A 20,579-nucleotide genomic window follows, 5' to 3' on the forward strand; every position below is an offset into this window, starting at 1 on the left:
AGAATTAAACTAATCTCCACATTCGTCACTTTCTGACTAAAGAAAAAGAAATTTGCACAATATATAAATAATTTCCATTTTTCCCTTTAGCAGAGGAAGTTTCGAAAATGCTAAAATAGATGTTTCTTATTAACTAAATCTACTGTATTCTCTATGAAACCGTAGGTTCAATCCTGCTTTCACAGGAGCTCTTCATTAATCTTTGTCCTTAGCCAACTGGATCAAGTTTCTACTTTGTAGTTCTATTTCTGTGAATTTCGGCTTACTATTGTTCTCGTATATGCGCTTAGGTCTTTCTTACCTAGGTGATTCCTTATCTTTATTTGAATGTGCATGTACTGAATTTCACATATGCAAGCTTAAGCGAATCCCTTACTTTCTAAATAAAAAAAGGGAAATTTGACTATTTTAGAAATGTCTCCCTTTTACTCTTACGAACAGAATTCTTGAAAATGCTACAATATACTATCTAGATATGTCAGAGTATCACTTTCAAGTGAGCAGCTAATTCTTTTCTCTTAATTCCAAAAACAAAACAAAACAAGCAAATATGAAATTCACATAGTAAACTACTTTGTTGAATTTCTTAGACCACATGGTATATAGAGATCTCATTTCTGAATACCTGACTATACATTTGCAACATAACTAAAATATTTTTGTTATTTAATGAGTACCAGATCTGTATAGTTTGTCATTTACTAGACGTAAAACTAGCAGTCTCTCTGTTACTTCTTCGTATAATTAAACCACTATGAGGAAAATTTAGCACTGAAATGTGGTGCAGAAATTCTTATTAAAAGTAGTGTTTGCTTTGCCTTTCAACATATATCCTTCATGCCATATTGGAACTATTTCGTAATTAAATAAAAGATAGGAGAAACCACTGCTATGAATACAAATTCAAATAACTTCATAAATATTTTTTTTCTGTTACATTGTCACAAAATAACCAGATTTCAGGTTGATAAATAGAGAAAGGTTAATTACTGATTTTTAATTTACTACACTGAGAAAAAAATGTAGGTGGCGTACTTAAAAAGATAGGTTGCATGCGTAATTCCTGTAGTTTTTGGACTTAACGTACAGCAGACGTACAACTGAAAACGCATGTTTTACAATACTTTCTGTATAAGCATTCCATCTATACGTACTTTCTGTATGAAACAATATAGGCGGTCAGGATCTCACATACAAATGGACGTATATAACATATAGCTAACGAAGGTAACATAAGTATATGCATATGATATACGGAAAACTGTTAGATGTCAGACATCCTGCAACGGCATGATGTAACATCTAAGGGCAGTGCCTATGTAGCATACGGATAACGTATATTCCGTACTGATTTCTATAGTAAGCAAGAGGATACCATATATTTGTACAATATACCGCTGTCCGGAGAACGGATTTTTCTCTGTGTACCCACGGATATTTAGCCGAATCACTTCACTACTCATAACCCACTTCAGCTTCACTGAACCTGTAAGAATAACTAAAATTCTTAAGAGATATTAAATAAAAAAATAAATCCTTTGTACTGAGGGTATAAAAATGACATATGGGTTTATTTCTCTTCGTAAAACCTGCCAAAGACAATTCACTTTAGTTTTAATTCTAAAAATACGTTACACTTCGTTCTCTTTTGAAGCCAAGAACATAATTTTGTTTCATTCAATCTGCAGTAAAGAATGACATTAGCTACTAGATGCTTTATCCTAATACCATTATAAATATTAAGTTATATGAAGCAGTTCAATCTGATAGAATTTCCCGATCCATAGGTTTACTCATTAATTGTCAGTGGATCACGAACCACAAGTGGAGAATTCCTTATATATATATATATATATATATATATATATATATACAGGGTTTTCATAAAGTCTGGACGGATTTAATTTGCTTATAATTTTCATAAAAATGATCAGAATGAAATCAAATAAAGTGCAAACGGTAGCGGAAGGATTAAATTTTTAGTTGGCAACACTGTTAGATAAGCGGCAACTCTGAACACGTTGAGAGAGGGTGAGGGAGGGCAAGGGTCAGTTTCTTACCAAATTCCATCCATTGTTGTTTTCTTTTTTGTTTCAATGTTGACTGTTAAAAGTAAGTTGTAAGCTGTATTGGTGTGTGTGTCTTTTAAAGAAATAAATAAACGAAAAACTCCTCTGAGAAGGCTATTTTTTTTTACCGTATCAAAGATGGCGTCGGTGAAAGAGAAAGTGCAATGTTTTCTGTGATACGCAGAGCTAAAATCACCAATTCTGGTGTGTCGAAAGTTCACCAAAGAGTTCAAAAAGCCGGCACCGACTGAGAGTGCAATCCGAAAGTGGCATGCTAAGTTCTTGAAGACCGGAAGCGTCCTGGACCGTCCTCGAAGTGGGAGGCCGCCAACATCGCCTGCAACAGTGAGCAGGGTAAGGGAAAGCATCATCAACAGCCCACAGGAGTCGATTCCTAGACGGTCCATGGAACTCGGAATTCCACAGACAACCGTGTTTAAGTTAGCCAAGAAGACGATCAAGGCCAAAGATTACAAAATCAAGATAGTCCAGGATCTGCATGATCAAACACGGCGGAACGCTGTGAGTGGATTCCAGCGCCGCCTACGCGAATGTGTGGACGTAAATGGCGCCCAGTTGGAGGTGTGGCGGTGAATGAACTGAGCTGGTGCAGATTACAGGTAAAACTTTAATCCTTCCGCTACCATTTGCACTTTATTTGATTTCATTATGAGCATTTTTATGAAAATTATAAGCTAATTATATCCGTCCAGACTTTATGAAAACCCTGTATATATATATATATATATATATATATATATATATATATATATATATATATATATATATATATATATATATATATATATATATTAATTCGTCGTTTAAATTTACAAGTATAGCAGATGAACTACACTCAGCACAAAGGAATAAGTGTCTGTCGGGGAAACTCGTAATTAAAATTGCAATTTTACCTTAAAATTACGCAGTGACCTTTTATTCATGTAAAATGATTTAACTAACACTATAGAATGAGTTAATCCAGGTTATTGCATATTCTTTCAGAAGTGTTGGACGATACGCTTGTAAGAGGATTAAATTCAATAAAATCTATATTTGAGGGAATCCATGATATAGAATTTAATACTCTATAATGATTCACAGAAGAGAACATATCTTGATAGGCTACATTTATATAAGTCTAAAGGAGAATTTCGCTGCAATTATCTCATGGTAATGACGAAAACTAAATTAACAATACTAGAAGCTTTTGTAATGATATCCAAACTGCAGAATCACCAAGCATGTAACGATTCACAAGCTCAGGCATAATATTTTATTACAGTACACATGATCTTCGAGCTGAAAACAAAACTCCAAAGTACCAAAGTAAGTATCAAAACAGAAAATGTAAATTTATATACGTGATGCCAATGCTTCGTAATTTGGAAAATAAGTTTATAAGGATTCTCCTAATACAAGAATGAAATTCCACTCATATAATGATCACATACATATTTATTTACTTGAGCAACTTAGAACAGCAAAACAACTACTTGTGAACAATCAACTATTACAACATAGCATTTATTCGTAACTCATATAAGCATTCTCGACGTCCGACTATTCAAGTTCATTTCTGAAGAGGTAGTCCATATAGAACAGACTGTGAACCAGTTTTTGTTCCTGAAGGAGCGGGTACACTTGGAGGCTGAGGCAAATTGTCACCGGTAGCTCTGTAGCCATTCTCATCTGCTACAAAGGATATGGTCTCTGAGATCCCTTCTGGAGTGATGTAAGTGAATTTTCCCTTCTGGACAAGAACGTAATCATTCCCTTCTGCATTGGGTTTTAATTCTCCAGTTATTGCCTCCGATATTCCAGTTGGTGAAGATAAGCTGAAAGAACACAAGAACATAAATTTACATTATACGACATTGTTTTAAGTTACATATTTCCTAAAACTTCTATGATAGTCTCGTTATATTTTGAACTAATTACCTATTATTGTAACTACCCTCTTACTGTCTGATTAAAAAAGTAGACAATTTGAAGAACTATAAGACCTAAATTGCTTTGCTTTCGCAGAATTTGAATATCCTTTAAAAGCTTAACATTACACAAATACTCACCAATAAGAGCATCAAATGGTATACTGGGACAAACTGTCGATGCTAGTACGACAAAATTACTATCCTGGGATAATTACCTGATTAAGGTAGTGATAGTTGGAATTGGGGCGAAATTGGAACTATATGGAAGCCTGAAGTAAAACCACAATTTGGCGTTTGAAATAAATCGTACCTATTAAGAATCAACTCACAAAATTTCCACCTTGATTACTGCATATAATTACACATAAATTGCTTTCGTAATAAGAGTTACAACAGTATTGGAATATTTAATAATTTCTTAGTTGAGTTTGCGACATACTTTTTCGGCGACAGCAACAGGCATTGATGAGTGGTATCAGGGATTTAACTTCTTTGTGAAGGCCAATGACAGATATGTAAAACTGACTATTGCGTTGTATTCATAACTATTGTACCTTACATCTAGGATAAATATTATGCCAAATATAAAAAATATATATATTTAATAATAATATGCAAAACTAACGTGCAACAATTTCTGGTAAGATTATGTCGAATGTTTTGATTCTTTGCGTTAATTTCAACTACGTAAAGGAAAAAGAGAAGTTCGTCATAAAATAAATATAATTCTTTATTTTCTAGGATGCGCACGAGACGAGTCGACAGGATTTTCCTGACAAAATTCGAGTCGAGACACGCCTCTTCCAATAGAAAATTATATATTTTTCGAGTCGAGACATCACTTTTACAGCGCATTTTCGAGACGAGACAGCCACAAATCCTGTCTCGTGCGTATCCCTATTATTTTCTGTTTGATATATGTTATTCCATTTTGATAGAACCACATAAAATGTTTTGAAAGTCTCCTATAATTTCTGTTAATTAATAACTTGAATAATTTATTATCCTGCAATGCAATATGGAATTATGTATTCAATAAAGAAGATATATAGTAACACTAATTGATTCATACGATTTTAATAAGGGTTATCTCACCTGAAAGAGAATTGTCCAGCATCATCTTGGATTAAACTAAGTCCTGGAATTTCTTCTTTGTGCAGACTTGAATCAAAAGTAGTTTTAGCAGCTCGTGAAGGAAGTGGTATTTCAATAACAGAAGACGAGGCAGAATTTGAAGGAATATACACAACTGAAGATTGAGCATTGTTAGGAGATAAACTAGATGTAGGAAGAGTTGGTAGTTGTGGTAAATTATTTCCAGTAGCCCTGTAACCATCTTGATCGGCCTCGAAAGAGATAGTTTCTAGAGTGCCTTCTGGAGTAATGTAAGAATACGTTCCTTTCTGGATAAGAACGTAATCGTTGCCTTCAGCATTTGGTTTCAATACTCCAGTTATTGCCTCTGATATTCCAGTTGGTGACGATAAGCTGAAAAAAAAATCAATTAGCATACGGTCCCAAAGTAATACTCAGGAATACACTTCTTCGTTATCACAATAGTTAAGTTAAAAACCTAAACTAAAAGCAGGACAATTGCTTCCTATAAAAAGAATCTGCCTAAGAACATGCGTGGAAATTAAATTGGTGTACGCGATACGGAATTAACATATACGAAATAGAGATAATAGTAAAGAATTGTTTTCTAGTTTCAAGTGTTTCATTACTGTAATTGATACTTTCTGCTTTTCTGTTTTCTAGGAATTGAAGGGCGAAGGTGACTCAGTTTTAGAGCGTTCACCTCTGGTACATGGGATCTTTGCTTCGATCCCAGCTCGAGGCCAAGTGAACTTTGTGGTGGACAGACACCGTGTTCGTGAGTCTTCTCGGGGTTCTCCCGTTTCCTCCCACTTTCTTCGTTCCATCATTACACTCATTTCTTATCATTACCGTCTCCTTTAGCCTAGTCGGCATAAGCGCGGAATATAAAATTTAAAGATTTAATTTTTTCTAGGGATTGTGTTGAAGTCGGTTAATTTTTTTAATGCTTTTTGTTCCTCTATTCTCAGTAAAGCATACAGACAGAACAAGGAGCAGAAAGAAAACCTGAATTTCAGAAATACCAGTGGTGACAAGCAGCCAATAAGATACTGTAGATACCTAAGTCGATATTTTTGTAGGCTTGCTCTTGTAGGTCCATGAGTGCTCGTACAATCACAACACTTGTTTACCCTGTTCTCCAATCACATTCCGTTTTCTCCTTTGCTCAACGTGTTTCTCTCTGAGATTTCTTTGATTGTAAATATTGATGCCGACATGACAAATGTTGAGGTTATCCCAACTCGCCTCAGTGTAATCTTAATTGTAAAAGCGTGGTCCTGCATTATAGTGTCCACTTGGAAATAATTGATCTATAGAATAATGAGAAGTATGGGAAAGACACAAGCGGTGATACCTGCTACAGTAGAAGAATTGAGAAATGCTATATTACCTGAAAGAAAATTGCCCAGCATCGTCTTGGATTAGTGTGAAACCTGGAATTTCTTCTTTGTGTAGAGTACTCCCAACAGTAGGGTTTGAAGAAGGAGATGGAAGAGGTATTTGATGAGCAGAAGATAAGGCTGAAGGTTGTTCGTGACCAGAAGTTACACTAGATGTAGGAACAGTTGGTGCTTGAGGTAAATTATTTCCCGTAGCTCTGTATCCATCATGATCTGCTTGGAAAGAAATAGTTTCCACAGTGCCTTCGGGAGTAATGTAAGAATATGTTCCTTTCTGAACCAGAACGTAATCATTGCCTTCGGAATTTGGTTTTAATACTCCAGTTACGACTTTCGATATTCCAGTTGGTGAAGATAAACTGCAAAATACAATGAAATCAATTACTTTAGTTCGTTTCCTTGACTAATTCAATTTGACATTACAACACTACGCAACTGCTAAGGCCATAGAACAATTACCCTTGAAAAGGTTTAATTGTTGCTTAACTCATTTGAAGTTCGTACTTTCTTTCCAATGTGCTTTTTCCGGGGCCGAGAGATTAAAGGGGATGGATTTTATTCCATGTTACTGGGTTCGATTCCCGGTGGTGGTATTTGTCTAGGGTATAAACCTTCGAATCCCACATTTTTATACAGTAGATTTCATCTCATGTAGTCTCAAAAGAAGGTTTCCTCAGTCAGTCAATCAATAAAGCAAAATCTCTTTTGAGTATTAACTCTAAATTAAAAGAATTAACCTAAAGCTTAACTTTCAGTTAGAATGTTACACGTAATCAATAAGCAACTTACATTATAACATAGAAAAATCTAAGAAAATCACATGTGATTTATCAAATGTAGTGATTGTAAACTCACGTGAATGCAAATTGTCCCGCATCGTCTTGGATCAAACGGAGTTCGGGAAGCTTATCCTCGTGAGCAGCCGTTTTTGTAGCTGACGTGTAAACCAAAGGTAGTGGTGGTGCTGCCAATGTGGCAGAAATGCAAATAACTAGAATCAGAACCTAAAAGACAAAGAAAAAGGAAAATATTAGCTGTAAACTTTAAATAAGAATCTAATTGTCTTTGCATCTTTCTAATTTAAGACATTTGAAAAAAAAATGAAATGAAATCTTTGAATTTTACGTCCCAGGGTATGCCGGTTAGGCTAAAGGAGACGGTGATGATGAGTAATGAATGAAATGGTGGAATGAAGAAAGTGGGAAAAACGGGAGAACCCTGAGAAAACCCACATACACGGTGTTTGTGCAGCACAAAGTCACTTTACGGGGGCTGGGATCGAATCCGGGGCCCCAAGCACCAGAGGTGAACGCACAGAGCCACCGCGGCCCCTTTAAGACATTTGAAGACTCACAGACAAGAAATATACAGATATAGAATTCTAACAAAAAAAAAAAAAAAAATCTGAAATCATGGAGCAGGACCGATCGGAGGTCTCAACACAGAAATGCATAGTTCGCATCCGCACAAGAAAGATTCGCGTACACACAGAAAGATTTAAAGCTCCAATGAGTAGCAAAATAAAGTGTTCTAGTTAGGTTTCGGATTAAATAAAAGAAACGAATTATAGATGCAAGACGGATGGCGTGGTCCTCTAAATCCAGTTTGCTTGAGAACCAGATACTGTGATGAATAATTGTCTATATTATGAAGGTTGATGCTGTTGCATCAAGTGGAACTAAAAAATTTTCTTTGGAGGAGTCAAATAATATAAGACTCTAAATCTATGTACGAAAATCATCCATCACCCAAAAATACAATAAGTAATTGTTAAGTAATGTTTATATTCTCTGAAAGAAAATATAAAACTAGATTGTTTTTACTTTATAAGAAAACAAAGACTGTAAGATGATTTTTTAATGCTACATCTATCATTTATCTGCTGAAAAAGCGTAATAAATATTAATAAGAAGGTGTACAAGTATACGGTATGTCGAGTTAGGATTTTTTTCTTTTTCTCTTATTGATCGGAGTCCAAACTCGGTAGATATTCGCATGGGTCCACCCATGTGTTGTATTATAGTATGTGCACCTGATAAGTGAACACATATTCAAGTTACAATCGTGGTTCAGATTGATTGACTGATTCTAGATTTGGGGTCCCTTTCAGCAGTGAGGGTATGAGGCGTGAACTTACAGCTTAACGTGAGATCCGAACCACATGAGCTCCCGCCGGGAATCGAAACCTGGTCTCCCATGCCAAAGGCACGTATAGTAGTGGTTCGGAGCCCATGACAATACGTGCTAGGTTCCATCTTCATAATCTCATTGCGATATCATGATCTTCCCCTTATACGCCACTGTTTCTGGTGATTTATATAAATAAATAAATAAATAAAATATGTGTGTATGTACAGTATAAGTTACACTTTAGTTATGTTAAAATATATTTTAAGGAAATCCTTCCATTGAAGTAGCCGAGTACTGCAAACAAAGAGTAGTGTTTGTTGCTATTGAAGTATGGGAAAGACTATGATGTGTGAATACGACAAGCATCAATACATAACAATCTGTAGTAAGACTATTCATGGCTTTGGATTAATTGTTTTAACAAAAGAGACACTGACCAAAGCTTAAAACTTTATTTTAAATTATAATTTGTAACTGTTTCGGATATCTAGCATATCCTTCTTCAGACACGATCGGAATTAATGAAAATACAGACATATATATAATACAGTCTTATATATATGTCTGTATTTTCATTAATTCCGATCGTGTCTGAAGAAGGATATGCTAGATATCCGAAACAGTTACAAATTATAATTTAAAATAAAGTTTTAAGCTTTGGTCAGTGTCTCTTTTGTTAAAATAACAATCTGTTAGTTAACCTTGCAGTTTTACAAGTATACTCGGTCTGTTTTTAGCTGAGTACAGAATATTAAATATAATGTATAGTATTAGTGGCATTGAACAGTATTTATACTCCTGAGCTACATATTGTTCAGCTAGATACGATTTATCGTTTGACAAAATATCTCATATTTACAATAATTTTATAGTTAAACAAAAAAATTAAAATTTTAATTATAATTATGAATTGTTTCTTATTAACCACACTTGTATACAATTGTCTTGCTAGTATTATAATAATAAAAACTTTAACGAGAGTACACCGCGTTATCTGTTGCACTTTAATACAATAGTTTTATCCAGTAATAGGGTGTGTGGTAAAATTTTAGAATTTAAAAATCCCTAAGGTTTATAGGCGCTATTAGTAAAATTAAATTTTGAGACAACTCTGACATCACCCAACGCCTTAATTGAAAATGAAAATCAAATGGAATATTTAAAGTCTCACAAATATGTTCTTTTTTTAGGCTAATGAAGACTATGATTAGGGTAAGTAAATAATGATAGAAGAATTGGTGGAATGATAATGTGAAAGGACACAAGTGTACCCCGAGAAAAGCCACTGACACGATGTTGTACATTACAAACTTACTTGACCGGGAATAGAACCGGGAACCCCATGCACCAGAGCTAAGCGCTCTACCCGTTTCTTTTAAGTTAACTGACTTACCAACAGGCCCGTAGCCAGACCAAAAATGTAGGGCCCGGTAGAAGTTAGGGGGGCCCGACCCAACCATATTATAGTTCATTTGCAAGCCTACCGTGAAAATTTTAGGGGGGCCAGTAAAAACTTAGGGGGCGGCCCACCCTAGCCCCCCCGTGGATACGGACCTGCTTACCAAGCGTTCCTCAGTAACTTAATTTTCCTAATTATCACTCTTGTTACTTCATTTTACTTCTTTCAATTAACCTTTAAGAACAGGGACACGAACACAAAAACGTCGAGGACAGTTAAAATTCCAAAGGTTCCTCCACCGGGAATCGAACCCGGAACCAAATACACCAAACGCTCACACGCTAACCACTAGATTAACTGACTAGACTTTCACTGAAGTACAGTGGGCCGGAACGCTTTCATTCGCAGCAACAAACGTTCAGTACTAAATAGAGTCACTATTTTATAGAAACTTGGACCATTGGTGTATGCAGAATTTCATCAAAGGGTAGTTCAAACACCCAAATTTATATCCTTTCAGAACAAGTGTGACTTTTGTATATAACTCCGAAAAGTGCACAAGTGCTTCCTTTCGGAGTAATAGGCTGCCGAAACCACGAAAAAATTAACTTCAAAGGTCCATAGCTCCATTACTATGGGACTTATCGTAGTCGGGTCAAGACTTCACTTAGAAACTAGTATGTGCCCTATCCAAAAATCAATCTTTCAGAATCCTACGGTACTTACGCAACAATTTCTATAGAACTATTTGGTGAGTACTTCAGATTATATGGCCATAGCCAAACTCCCTCTATAAAAATTGTTTCGTGAGTACTTTAGGATTCTGAAACATGTATTTTTGGATAGCGTACATATTAGTTGCTGAGTGAAGTCTTGACCCGACTACGGTGTATGTCCCATAGTGTTGCAGCTATGAACCTTTAAACTTCATTTTTTTCGAGCTTTCGGTAGCGTATAACTCCGAAAGGAAGCATTTGTCTATACTTTTTGTCTTATCTTGCTGTCAGGAATCACCTCCCAAACGTTGGTAAAAGGGCTTTAAACCCGAATCCCCTTATGGATAATCTAATGTCTTAACTATTACAATTTACATTAAGATTAATAAAAAATAAAATAAAAATGTGTCGCGAATTGTGGGTGATCAGTGAAGGCTGTTATCAATCAAAAGAGTTTGGAAATCACTACTTTAATAGGTCGTAAAACATCAGTTTTTAGGTTTTCAAAAAGAATTTTCTCGAAAACTACTCATGAGACTTACACACATTCATATCATTTTGTACAGAACAATGAAATCTGTAGATTGATGCATACCAGTTACACCACATCTTAGATCTAGATATTTCTTTTCGTTATTCGTTGATAAATTGGCCTATTGTAGAATTTCGCTCAGTAACTCAATGGGCCCAACCTTTCTACCTCTAAGGGGGCGCGATGATTTAGTGGTAGAGCACTTCCCTTTGGTGTCTGGGATATCTGGTTCGATCCCTGGCCAAGTAAATTTGTGGTGGACAATATTGTGTTCGTGGGTTTTCTCGGGGTACTCCCGTTTCCTCCCACTTGCTCATTCTACCAAATATTCCATCATCGTTCATTTGCTATAATTATCGTTTTCCTTAGCGTACCAGGCATAGTAACGGGACGTTAAATATTTCATTTCATTATTTTTATACCTCTAACTTGAGTATTTTATTATTATTGACAATTTTTCATTGTCAAAGGACGTCAATGAATTTTGTAAAACAAATGCAAATCAAAGCGTTATTTATTCACCACTTCCACAACACAACTTCTGATTTAACATACCGTAAAAGGGGCGCAGCCACAGGGGTGTCAACTGGGTCCGGATCCCCTCCCCCCAAAACTTCGTAACTAGACTAATATTCGTTCACTTTCTTAACATAATTATACTTGTTTAACAGAGAAATATGACAGGTATAGCCTATAGATTTGATTTTATACTTTCCTTTCTCACAAAAATAATGTGATTCTACACATATATAAATGCATATATATATATATATATATATATATATATATATATATATATATATATATATATATATATATATATATATATATATAATTCTAGATTTTTCGGCTTCTCATCTATAGACACGAATTACACTGAGACAACGTCGCAGATAAGAAAAGAACATAGAGTAGATCCACCATCAAATAGCTACTTCGATTCTTTCCAAATAGCAGTTAAAGTTGATACAAGTTGACACTAGCACTAATTTACTAGCATAGCAATGGATGTAACTATTTCATGTATTCGTAGAGCGATGCTAATGATTCAAAGTTAATATGGGATGTTGCCACGTAGTGAAAGTTTTGAGTCCTAAGGAGTCTCCGGAGAGTATACTATTATATAATATTTTCAATAGCGCTCTGTTATCTGTGGGCGCCATTTTTATAACGCTTGATATATATATAATTTTTAACATTCTTTTATTATAGATGAACTTCTTCCACCGTGACAAGTTTGATTTTAATCTGACGAATTTGATGTGTAAATTTTTGCTTTCGAAGATATGAAGCCAAAGTTGGCAGCGTATAACTCGGGAATCGTAAGAAAGCACAACATATTTCATATGGCCAGGGGTATGATAGACCCGTGGAGTGCACTTAGCGCCCGTAGATTTAGCGCTCACATATAATATCGTGTACTTAGCGCCCAGAAAATATTTGATGCTTATCAGTGTGCTAGGGTTGACCAAAGAGAGAACTAGTTTATATGTATAAATGTAGTTTCGTACTCAAATCATCTATCCCATCCCCTCTCTTTTGACGACTAAAGAACAAAAATTTTTCACTTGAAAGATCCTGCTATACTTCCTGCACAATTGTCATGTCTTTTTTAAAACCCCTTAGGCAAGTTGAAAGAAATGTGTTCTTTTCTTCCTCTTCTGTTCATCACCGTCAGCTCTAACACTCTGACTTTTCATGTACATCTGTAATTACGTACAATTTAATTACGACTTAAGAGCATTACCATATCACCTATGAGATTTTCATATGTGGATGCGAATTCATGTGCCAGCGTTATTTTAAAATTTATATAGTTTTAAATAATAATAATTACACACACCTTAATGCAAATACTACTGCATGGAAAACTGCAATTATTTATGCACATTGCATAACTTCATTTCCTATCGTAAATACAGGATGTCAAAAAATTTAAATGCCAAAATTTGCTGGGTAATTCTTTATATCAAATGAAAATAAAACGTTCTAATGAACATGTGTCAAGTGTTATAAGCCGTCCTAAACGCAATCAATCACATTTTAAACCCTAGTTTAAAAATAATGGAACATACCGTAAGTAGTTAAAGAAATTCGGCAAGAACTAGTATTTCTTCTATCTAAATATCCATACAAGGATACACTTTTAACCCTAGGACCACGGGCGGTGATTAGGGGGGGGGGGGCAAAGGGGGACAGTTGCCCCTCCACTTTTTGAAATGACCCATTAATGTATATTGTTTCATTTGGAAATATAAAGTTTTGTATGTATTATTGGTTCATAGAATACAAATGTTGCCATAAAATATTTGCCGTTCCATGAGTACGTATTGGTTATCTTTCCGTGAAGTTAAGAAAGCTACAGAAATTGCGTTTTAAAAATGCCACTAAAAATGGCCCAAAAATTAAGCTGTTGGAGCGAGACAATTCGAGCGTACTTTCATTTCTTCTTACAAGGGCTCGATATTTTAGTAAGCCGCTCTGGATCTAATTGAGATATCATTTCGCAAGAAAAGAAGTCCTTCACATGTTATTCTTTAATTGTACAAAAATTGACAATTCCTAAAACAGTTCTTTTCTTGAAAAATTGACAGTTCTTTTCTTCTTTCTTATAGTAAGGAATATTTTGATTTGATTTTTTTCAGTTTAACATCCTGTTCAGCAGCGAAGCTATATGAGACGTGAACTTAATGATTAACGTAGAGTCCGAACCACGTGAGCTCCCTCCGGGAATTGAACCCAGGTCTCCCAAGTCAAAGGTGCGTACGTTAACCGCTTAGCCACGAAGCTCAGTAAGGAATATATAATTTTGCAGTGTAATATACGAGTTATGGGGTGTACATATACAGTTTTGTTATACAATTAAATTTAGTAAATTCAACATAATTCTAGGTTTTAGGATTATTTTGTGTAACTGGAATGTGGAGTGACTAAGTATTGTTGAGTTTTGATGTATTCCAAGAAAATGAAAACTGTATCTAATGGCAACGAACATGTTTCGGGAAGCTGCAAAAGTATTTCTTTGAATGTCGTAGCATATGCTTGTAGTGTTCACTGTCTTTCTAAGAGTAATAATACATATAATAACATGCGTGGAATTAAAAATATAAGTTGTTCATTAATTTCCAGTTTCAATATAACTTTTACAGAACAAGCCTTATTATCCATTACTATGATTATTTGATTAATATTAACCTTTCTATTTATTTGTTTTGCAAATTTGTTATTAAATAGGTCCCTAATCTGATCACACAATTTTCCAGACAGAATTTTAAGATGCATGATTTTATGATTTTTTTGATTTCATGAGCGAGGAATCAGATCTCTTCTTACACCTTCGTTGAATAAGAGTACAAAGAGTTAGTATCTTGTGTTGCTCTTGTCAATTTACGTAACAAAATATGAAACAAGATATACGGTATTTTAACTGAAAAAGATAGTTATACAGTTATACAGCCTTTAGTCTATATAACAGCCTCCTAATAGTTATACAGCCTTTAGTCTAACAAAGTGTTACAAGCAACCAGGAAAAGTAACATTTACATACAAATACTGTATTCAGATCATGTCTTGCCTCCCCACTTTTAACGTCCAACCGCCGCCACTGCCTAGGACTACCAGGTGGGTCCATTGCACTCGTACACATACTTTCTTTAATAATTACTAAGGCTTAGTAAGTATTGAGATTCTATGACATTTCCCTGGTTGTGTTCTTGTATTATGTTATTTAAGTATTTTTTTTTTCATTTCCGTGAGTTAAGTGATAGTTTTTAAAATTTATAGCATTGGGTACCGAGTGGGTCCATTAAACTCGAGCCTTAATGAAGAAATATGAGGATAGATTCAGAATAGATTGAGATTGTGGCTCGTAGCGGAGTGAACGTTCTGATAATCTTCTAACTGTCCCAATGAAGTCAGATATAACATATTGCAACTTTATGCGTTATTATTTAGTTTGATTGACTGACCCCCCCCCCCCCGAATAGAAACCCTGGCTTTGCCACTGATTTTATGTAAAGTTTTGTTTATTGTTAGTGTGTTTTGATCATTGCACGTGGTAGACAAACAGATCACTAACAATACACGTCACTATTGATGGTAGAGGAGGAATATTTTTGGTAAATCAATAAACAATGAAGAAATTGATTCCCGACATGCGATAAGATATTAGCAGACTTATATACAAATGCAACTGAAGTTTCTTGTTCAGGTACCGATATTGAAATGAGACGTTGAGTAGTTTTCTTATCCAGAGGATTGGTTAGAAGTTTGAAGCGTAGCACCTATATCTAATGCAAAAAGCAAAACTCCGGAGAAAAGCGATCCTACATGGGCTGCCTTATGTTTTGATGACAACATCGGCGCTATTAGAATACCTGATGATGAACTGTTTCTAATTTGTGAAGTTGCAGATTCTTCACACACTCTGCAATATAATTTTATTCTTACATATAATATGACTGTAGACGAACAATTTCTCATTTTTTGGGTGCGCTGTCTCTTTTGACAATATATACCCAGTAAGATCACCCATTGCAAAACACAATGCACAACTATCCTGAAGTGGTCACTTCTAGAGCGGAGGGAAAACTCAAAGTTATCATATATTACAACACAACAAAATCACACGTTCACACTAACAATCATATGGCTCGCTGTTAGATTACAAAACAATGAACAAAATGGCCTATAACAGTATTTTACATAGCTGATGTAAGTGGACTCAACACTTATGATATTGTGTCATCAAAGCGTAATTTCAAACGAGAAACAAACATTAAAAAAGTTTGAAATGCCGTAAATTCTTCATTTCGTCTGGTTAGCAGTTCGCCAACGTTGAGAAAAAAACACGGAGAATGGAAGCTTCCCTGCATACTGAAGAGGAACAGTCTAAGAAATTCTCTCCAGCAAAGAGGGAGCACAAAACAAGAACTTTCTGCCGCGAATGTAAGCTATATGAATGTACTGACATGTTTACCATTTTCGAAGTGTAACACTCCGATTTTGATAAAATTTGGCAGGTAGATATTACACATGAAATAAACGAATACGTGTTTTTTCTTTTCTGGGGAAAACTGTTTTAAGGGGTAAAAGCCTCCACCCAAAATTTGGAGAATTTTGAGGTCCGAAAGACAAGAAGAAGTTAGCCGGAGTGAATGAAATTGTGCACAGATATTATAAACGTTAAACGATGGAATATGTGTTTCGTATTTTCCTGGGAAAAGTGGTTGGGTGGGGCACAGACCTCTTCAAACCTTTGATCTCGAAATTTCAAAAGCGCTAATAACAGTACGTCAAAAATGCCTACTGGACATGGAGAATTGCAACGAAACTATGTTTACATTTCATCACGACTTATCAAAGTGCTAATTAGTGTAGTGAAAAGTACCTAAAAAGACATGGAGAATTGTAAAACAATTACCTGTGACTAATTAATTTTTAAATTTTGTTACGCAGAAATAAGTTTTCTTCTTGCAAATTTCAATATTATACTTCTGAATAGTGTTTTACTTCATAATAAAACCTTCCTTTTGCAAATAATAATAATAATAATAATAATAATAATAATAATAATAATAATAATAATAATAATAATAATAATAATAATAATAATAATAATATTAATATTAATAATAATAATAAATAAAAATAATAAATAAATAAATAAATAGGTTTGTATTTAGTTTTATGTCCCATGGTTTTGCCAGGGAGGCTAAAGAAGACTTGAATTTACTGATTATAGTGGAATCCGAACCACTTTGGTCATTCAATGCTCTCCCACCAGGAATCGAATCTTGAACCTCATACGCCAAGGGCTTGCGTTCTTGCCACTAGACCAGCGAGGAGGGATAAAACAAACATATATAGGAATATGTAAATTAAACTCACAACCAGACGTGGCTAGTGAGGGAAGTCGTAAGCCAAAGCGTTCCAGACAAGTCACACGAACACGAAGTACATACTGCAGCACTTGGTATTGGCGAATTTTTACAGGGAGAATGAGAAAGTCCGATTTCTATGGAATGGTGGACGGATTTGTTTTCCTTCTCTCTGACAAGGGTCAGAAGTGATGGATTACTTACAGCAAATCATACCAGAAGAAACTGAAGAATTCCTAATTTATGTTGATCAACATTACGCATCAGGTAGTATCTGGAGTATGCGACTTTCTGGTGATCTTACGGATTTTCCGTATGAAAATCTTACGGTGATCTTACGATTCAATTTCTTTGCTAGCCTCTTTTGTTTCCTCGCAACATACCCGTTCATATAGCAAAATTACAGAAAGAGACACGAACGAGTAAATTGATAGAAGCTTCGAATTTGAAATTCCAAAAGGTTGAACCTGTCCATCCTTCCTTGTGGATGGACATTACAAAAGGATGAGGTTTCAACTGCATCGAACAAGAGCAGCGAGATGAATTACCGAAGAAGAGGGTAAAATGGAAGACGACTAGCCTTCAAAGGCGCTTGTTCAACTTAGTGATGGATTATTCTCAAAGAAACACCATACTCGTTCAATATTTGATTGGAATTGATTACTGCATAAGGCTGTAACTTTAGGGTATGTGTACAATAAGGCTCGCAGAGCGATTAACTTATTGGTTCGTAAAGCAACGTTCTTTTTATTATAGAACGTTACGTTGTTTTTCAGTGCTTGTAGTGTATGATATCAATTGCTTAACTATATAGATTTATATTACGCATAAAGCTGTGAAATATGTATCAGACTTAATGCGGATAGCTTGTTAGATGTTTTTTTTTTCTGAAACTGTGTAATACCATATGATAATATGACTTTTTTTCTTTTTTAGTATCAAACCCGATGTTGTTATATAGTCCGAGTTACCATATGACAAGTTTCTACCGGGACAGTCCCGGTTTGGAAGCTCTTGAAATGAAATGAAATTTTTGGATTTTACATCCCACGATTAAGGAGATAGGAGTAGGATAGAGGAGACGGTGATTGTGAGAATGAATGAAATGGTGTAATGAAGAAAGTGAGAGGAAACGAGAGAACCCCGAGTTTATCCATGCATGCAGCGTTTGACTACAACAAAGCCCATTTGACGCAAGATGGGATCAAACTAGAGACCCCGTGAACAAGATGTGAGTGTTTCTACCACTGAACTACCGTGGCCTCCATGAAGACTCTTATCCCGGTGTTTCGCCAGTTTACATTTTGTCCCGGTTTTCAGTCGTGAGAATGTGTTCACCGTGATTTGTATGCCTTATCCTCATTGCATTATTCTAGATTACGTCTGTTTTACATAGTTTTCACATTAAAAGCTACATATGTAATCTTAGTTTATAGTATATTTAAATATTGTAGAGCATTGTATACCACGGAGTACAGTTACATACATGCATACATGCATTCATACACACACACACACAACTACGTTTCTGCGTTTCACCCTTTCCCCCGGAGGTTATGATTCATTGAAGCGTCATAATCAGTGCTATTGGCTAGTCTCTCTGTCTCTCTCTCGTTCTCTATCTCTCCCTCTTCATAACAGTTTTACTTAGTGGACGCTAAGTACACGGGACATGGATGTAAGAAAATAACAGGAATTAAAGACCTGTGGAAAGAGTGGTAAAGTGAACTGGACATCCCTGATTGTGAGATAAAATCAATATAAAATTCCTTCTGTGAGCCAGAAACACTGGGCGCTAAGTCTACGGGCGCTACATGCACGGAACCGATAGACCTAGGTCAAGCTTCATGACTCCGAGCGATCACTATAATACCTCTGGTAAACTTACTATATGGCTGATGCCATTTATAACAAATTAATTAGTTTGCAACTTTGTCGCATGGCAATTAAAATGAACCAATAATACGCACATCGACCTAAGATCATGTCGTGTTAATTTGGCTAAAGGGTATATTTTGAGGGTGATGGAAGGGGTCAAAATGTAGGGATCTGAAAAGGTAGGGGGAAACATGACGTCTTCCCGTTCCCCGTGCCTATCTTTGTCCATTCTGATTTTTATAGGAAGTAGAGGGACGCCATATATATTTGTGGAAGTGGGGGAACTGCGTCCACTCGCATTCCCCCTCACTTTTATCCCTGCATATGGCCATATACCAGGTCAAAGTCTATGACCATACTAATCCTGGTTTCGATCAGATAAGTTTGGCTTTGTACCATAAATAATTACATTAATTTTTCATTGAAAATTTAAAATAAAGGACGAATATACTAACAATTAAATTTCTTCAAAAAATTCCGATGTGACATTTAGTTGTAAGATATTGAAAAAGAAATATTATATTGACCAATTAAGTTAAAGAATGACAATTAATATATTCGTTACCCAATAAAGTTGCTAAAATACTTACCGGCTTCATGTTATTGTTCCTCGGTAGATAATCTTCAACAAAACTGTAATATATTTCTAAGAAGTCTAACTTTTTATACCATTCGAAGTGGATCCAATTCAAAATAGCTAAATTCAGTGCTAAACATCACATTACGAAATATAGCACAATTGACCTTTCTCATTTCATAAACATAATATCTTCAGGATTCAATAATACTACATAACTTACGGTTTAAAAACAGTCTTGTTTCCGGAAGCAAAATTACATAATTCGATTTGGGAAATAGTTTGTTGTAACAAATTTTGTTTTTTTAAAAAAATAGTGACAGGGTCAATGTTACTACAGACAAATACAAAACAACCTGTAATATTAAAACATTACTGTCGAGAATTTTTCTAATTGTATCCTTAAAATTAATATTAAGAGTAGAATATTTCTATTATTAATAGTGGAGGTTTTAGTGTGTTGCTTATTAACTTTACCCCAATACGTTCAATATCAATACCACAATTCTTTACCCCTTTGAAAAAAATGATTCCTTCAGCAAAGAATCAAGTAACATTAACAAAATGGTTGATCTAATGCTTTAGCTTGATCTAATTTTTATGATGAATTTAAAGTCTAGAGACCAATGGGCAGATTGGATCGCAGTGGCTCAATGGTAGAAAGTTTGTCTCTGGTGCGTCGGGTTCCTGGTTCGATCGCAGCTTGCGCCATGTGGACTTTGTTGGAGACAAATACTATATAAGTGAGTTTTCTCAGAGTTCTCCCATTTCTTCCACTTTACTCATTCTAGCGTTGCATCCATTTCTCTTCATTACTGTCTCCTTTAGCTTAGTCGACATAAACGTGGTACGTAAAACTGAAGGATTTATTTTTTTCCCAATGGATATATATAATTAGAAATATACTAAATGAAAACCCATTCTTCGCACGGGAACAATATAATTGTGGAAAATATTTCAACCGTGT

General features: G+C 35.2%; 1 protein-coding gene across 1 annotated transcript; it reads right to left on the reverse strand.

Moving 5' to 3' along the window:
* Positions 1-3,507: 3,507 nt before the first annotated feature.
* Positions 3,508-19,757, reverse strand: LOC145686618 (uncharacterized). Its single transcript, XM_081760076.1, has 5 exons — positions 19,626-19,757; positions 7,357-7,505; positions 6,492-6,860; positions 5,099-5,491; positions 3,508-3,907 (listed from the first exon to the last, which is right to left on the reverse strand). The coding sequence occupies exons 1-5, from the start codon at positions 19,632-19,634 to the stop codon at positions 3,643-3,645; spliced, it is 1,185 nt and encodes a 394-aa protein (XP_081616202.1). The 5' UTR covers positions 19,635-19,757; the 3' UTR covers positions 3,508-3,642.
* Positions 19,758-20,579: the final 822 nt, after the last annotated feature.

The sequence above is a fragment of the Thermobia domestica genome, chromosome 5 (assembly GCF_964235325.1).
Source record: "Thermobia domestica chromosome 5, izTheDome1.hap1.1, whole genome shotgun sequence".
NCBI lineage: Eukaryota > Metazoa > Arthropoda > Insecta > Zygentoma > Lepismatidae > Thermobia > Thermobia domestica.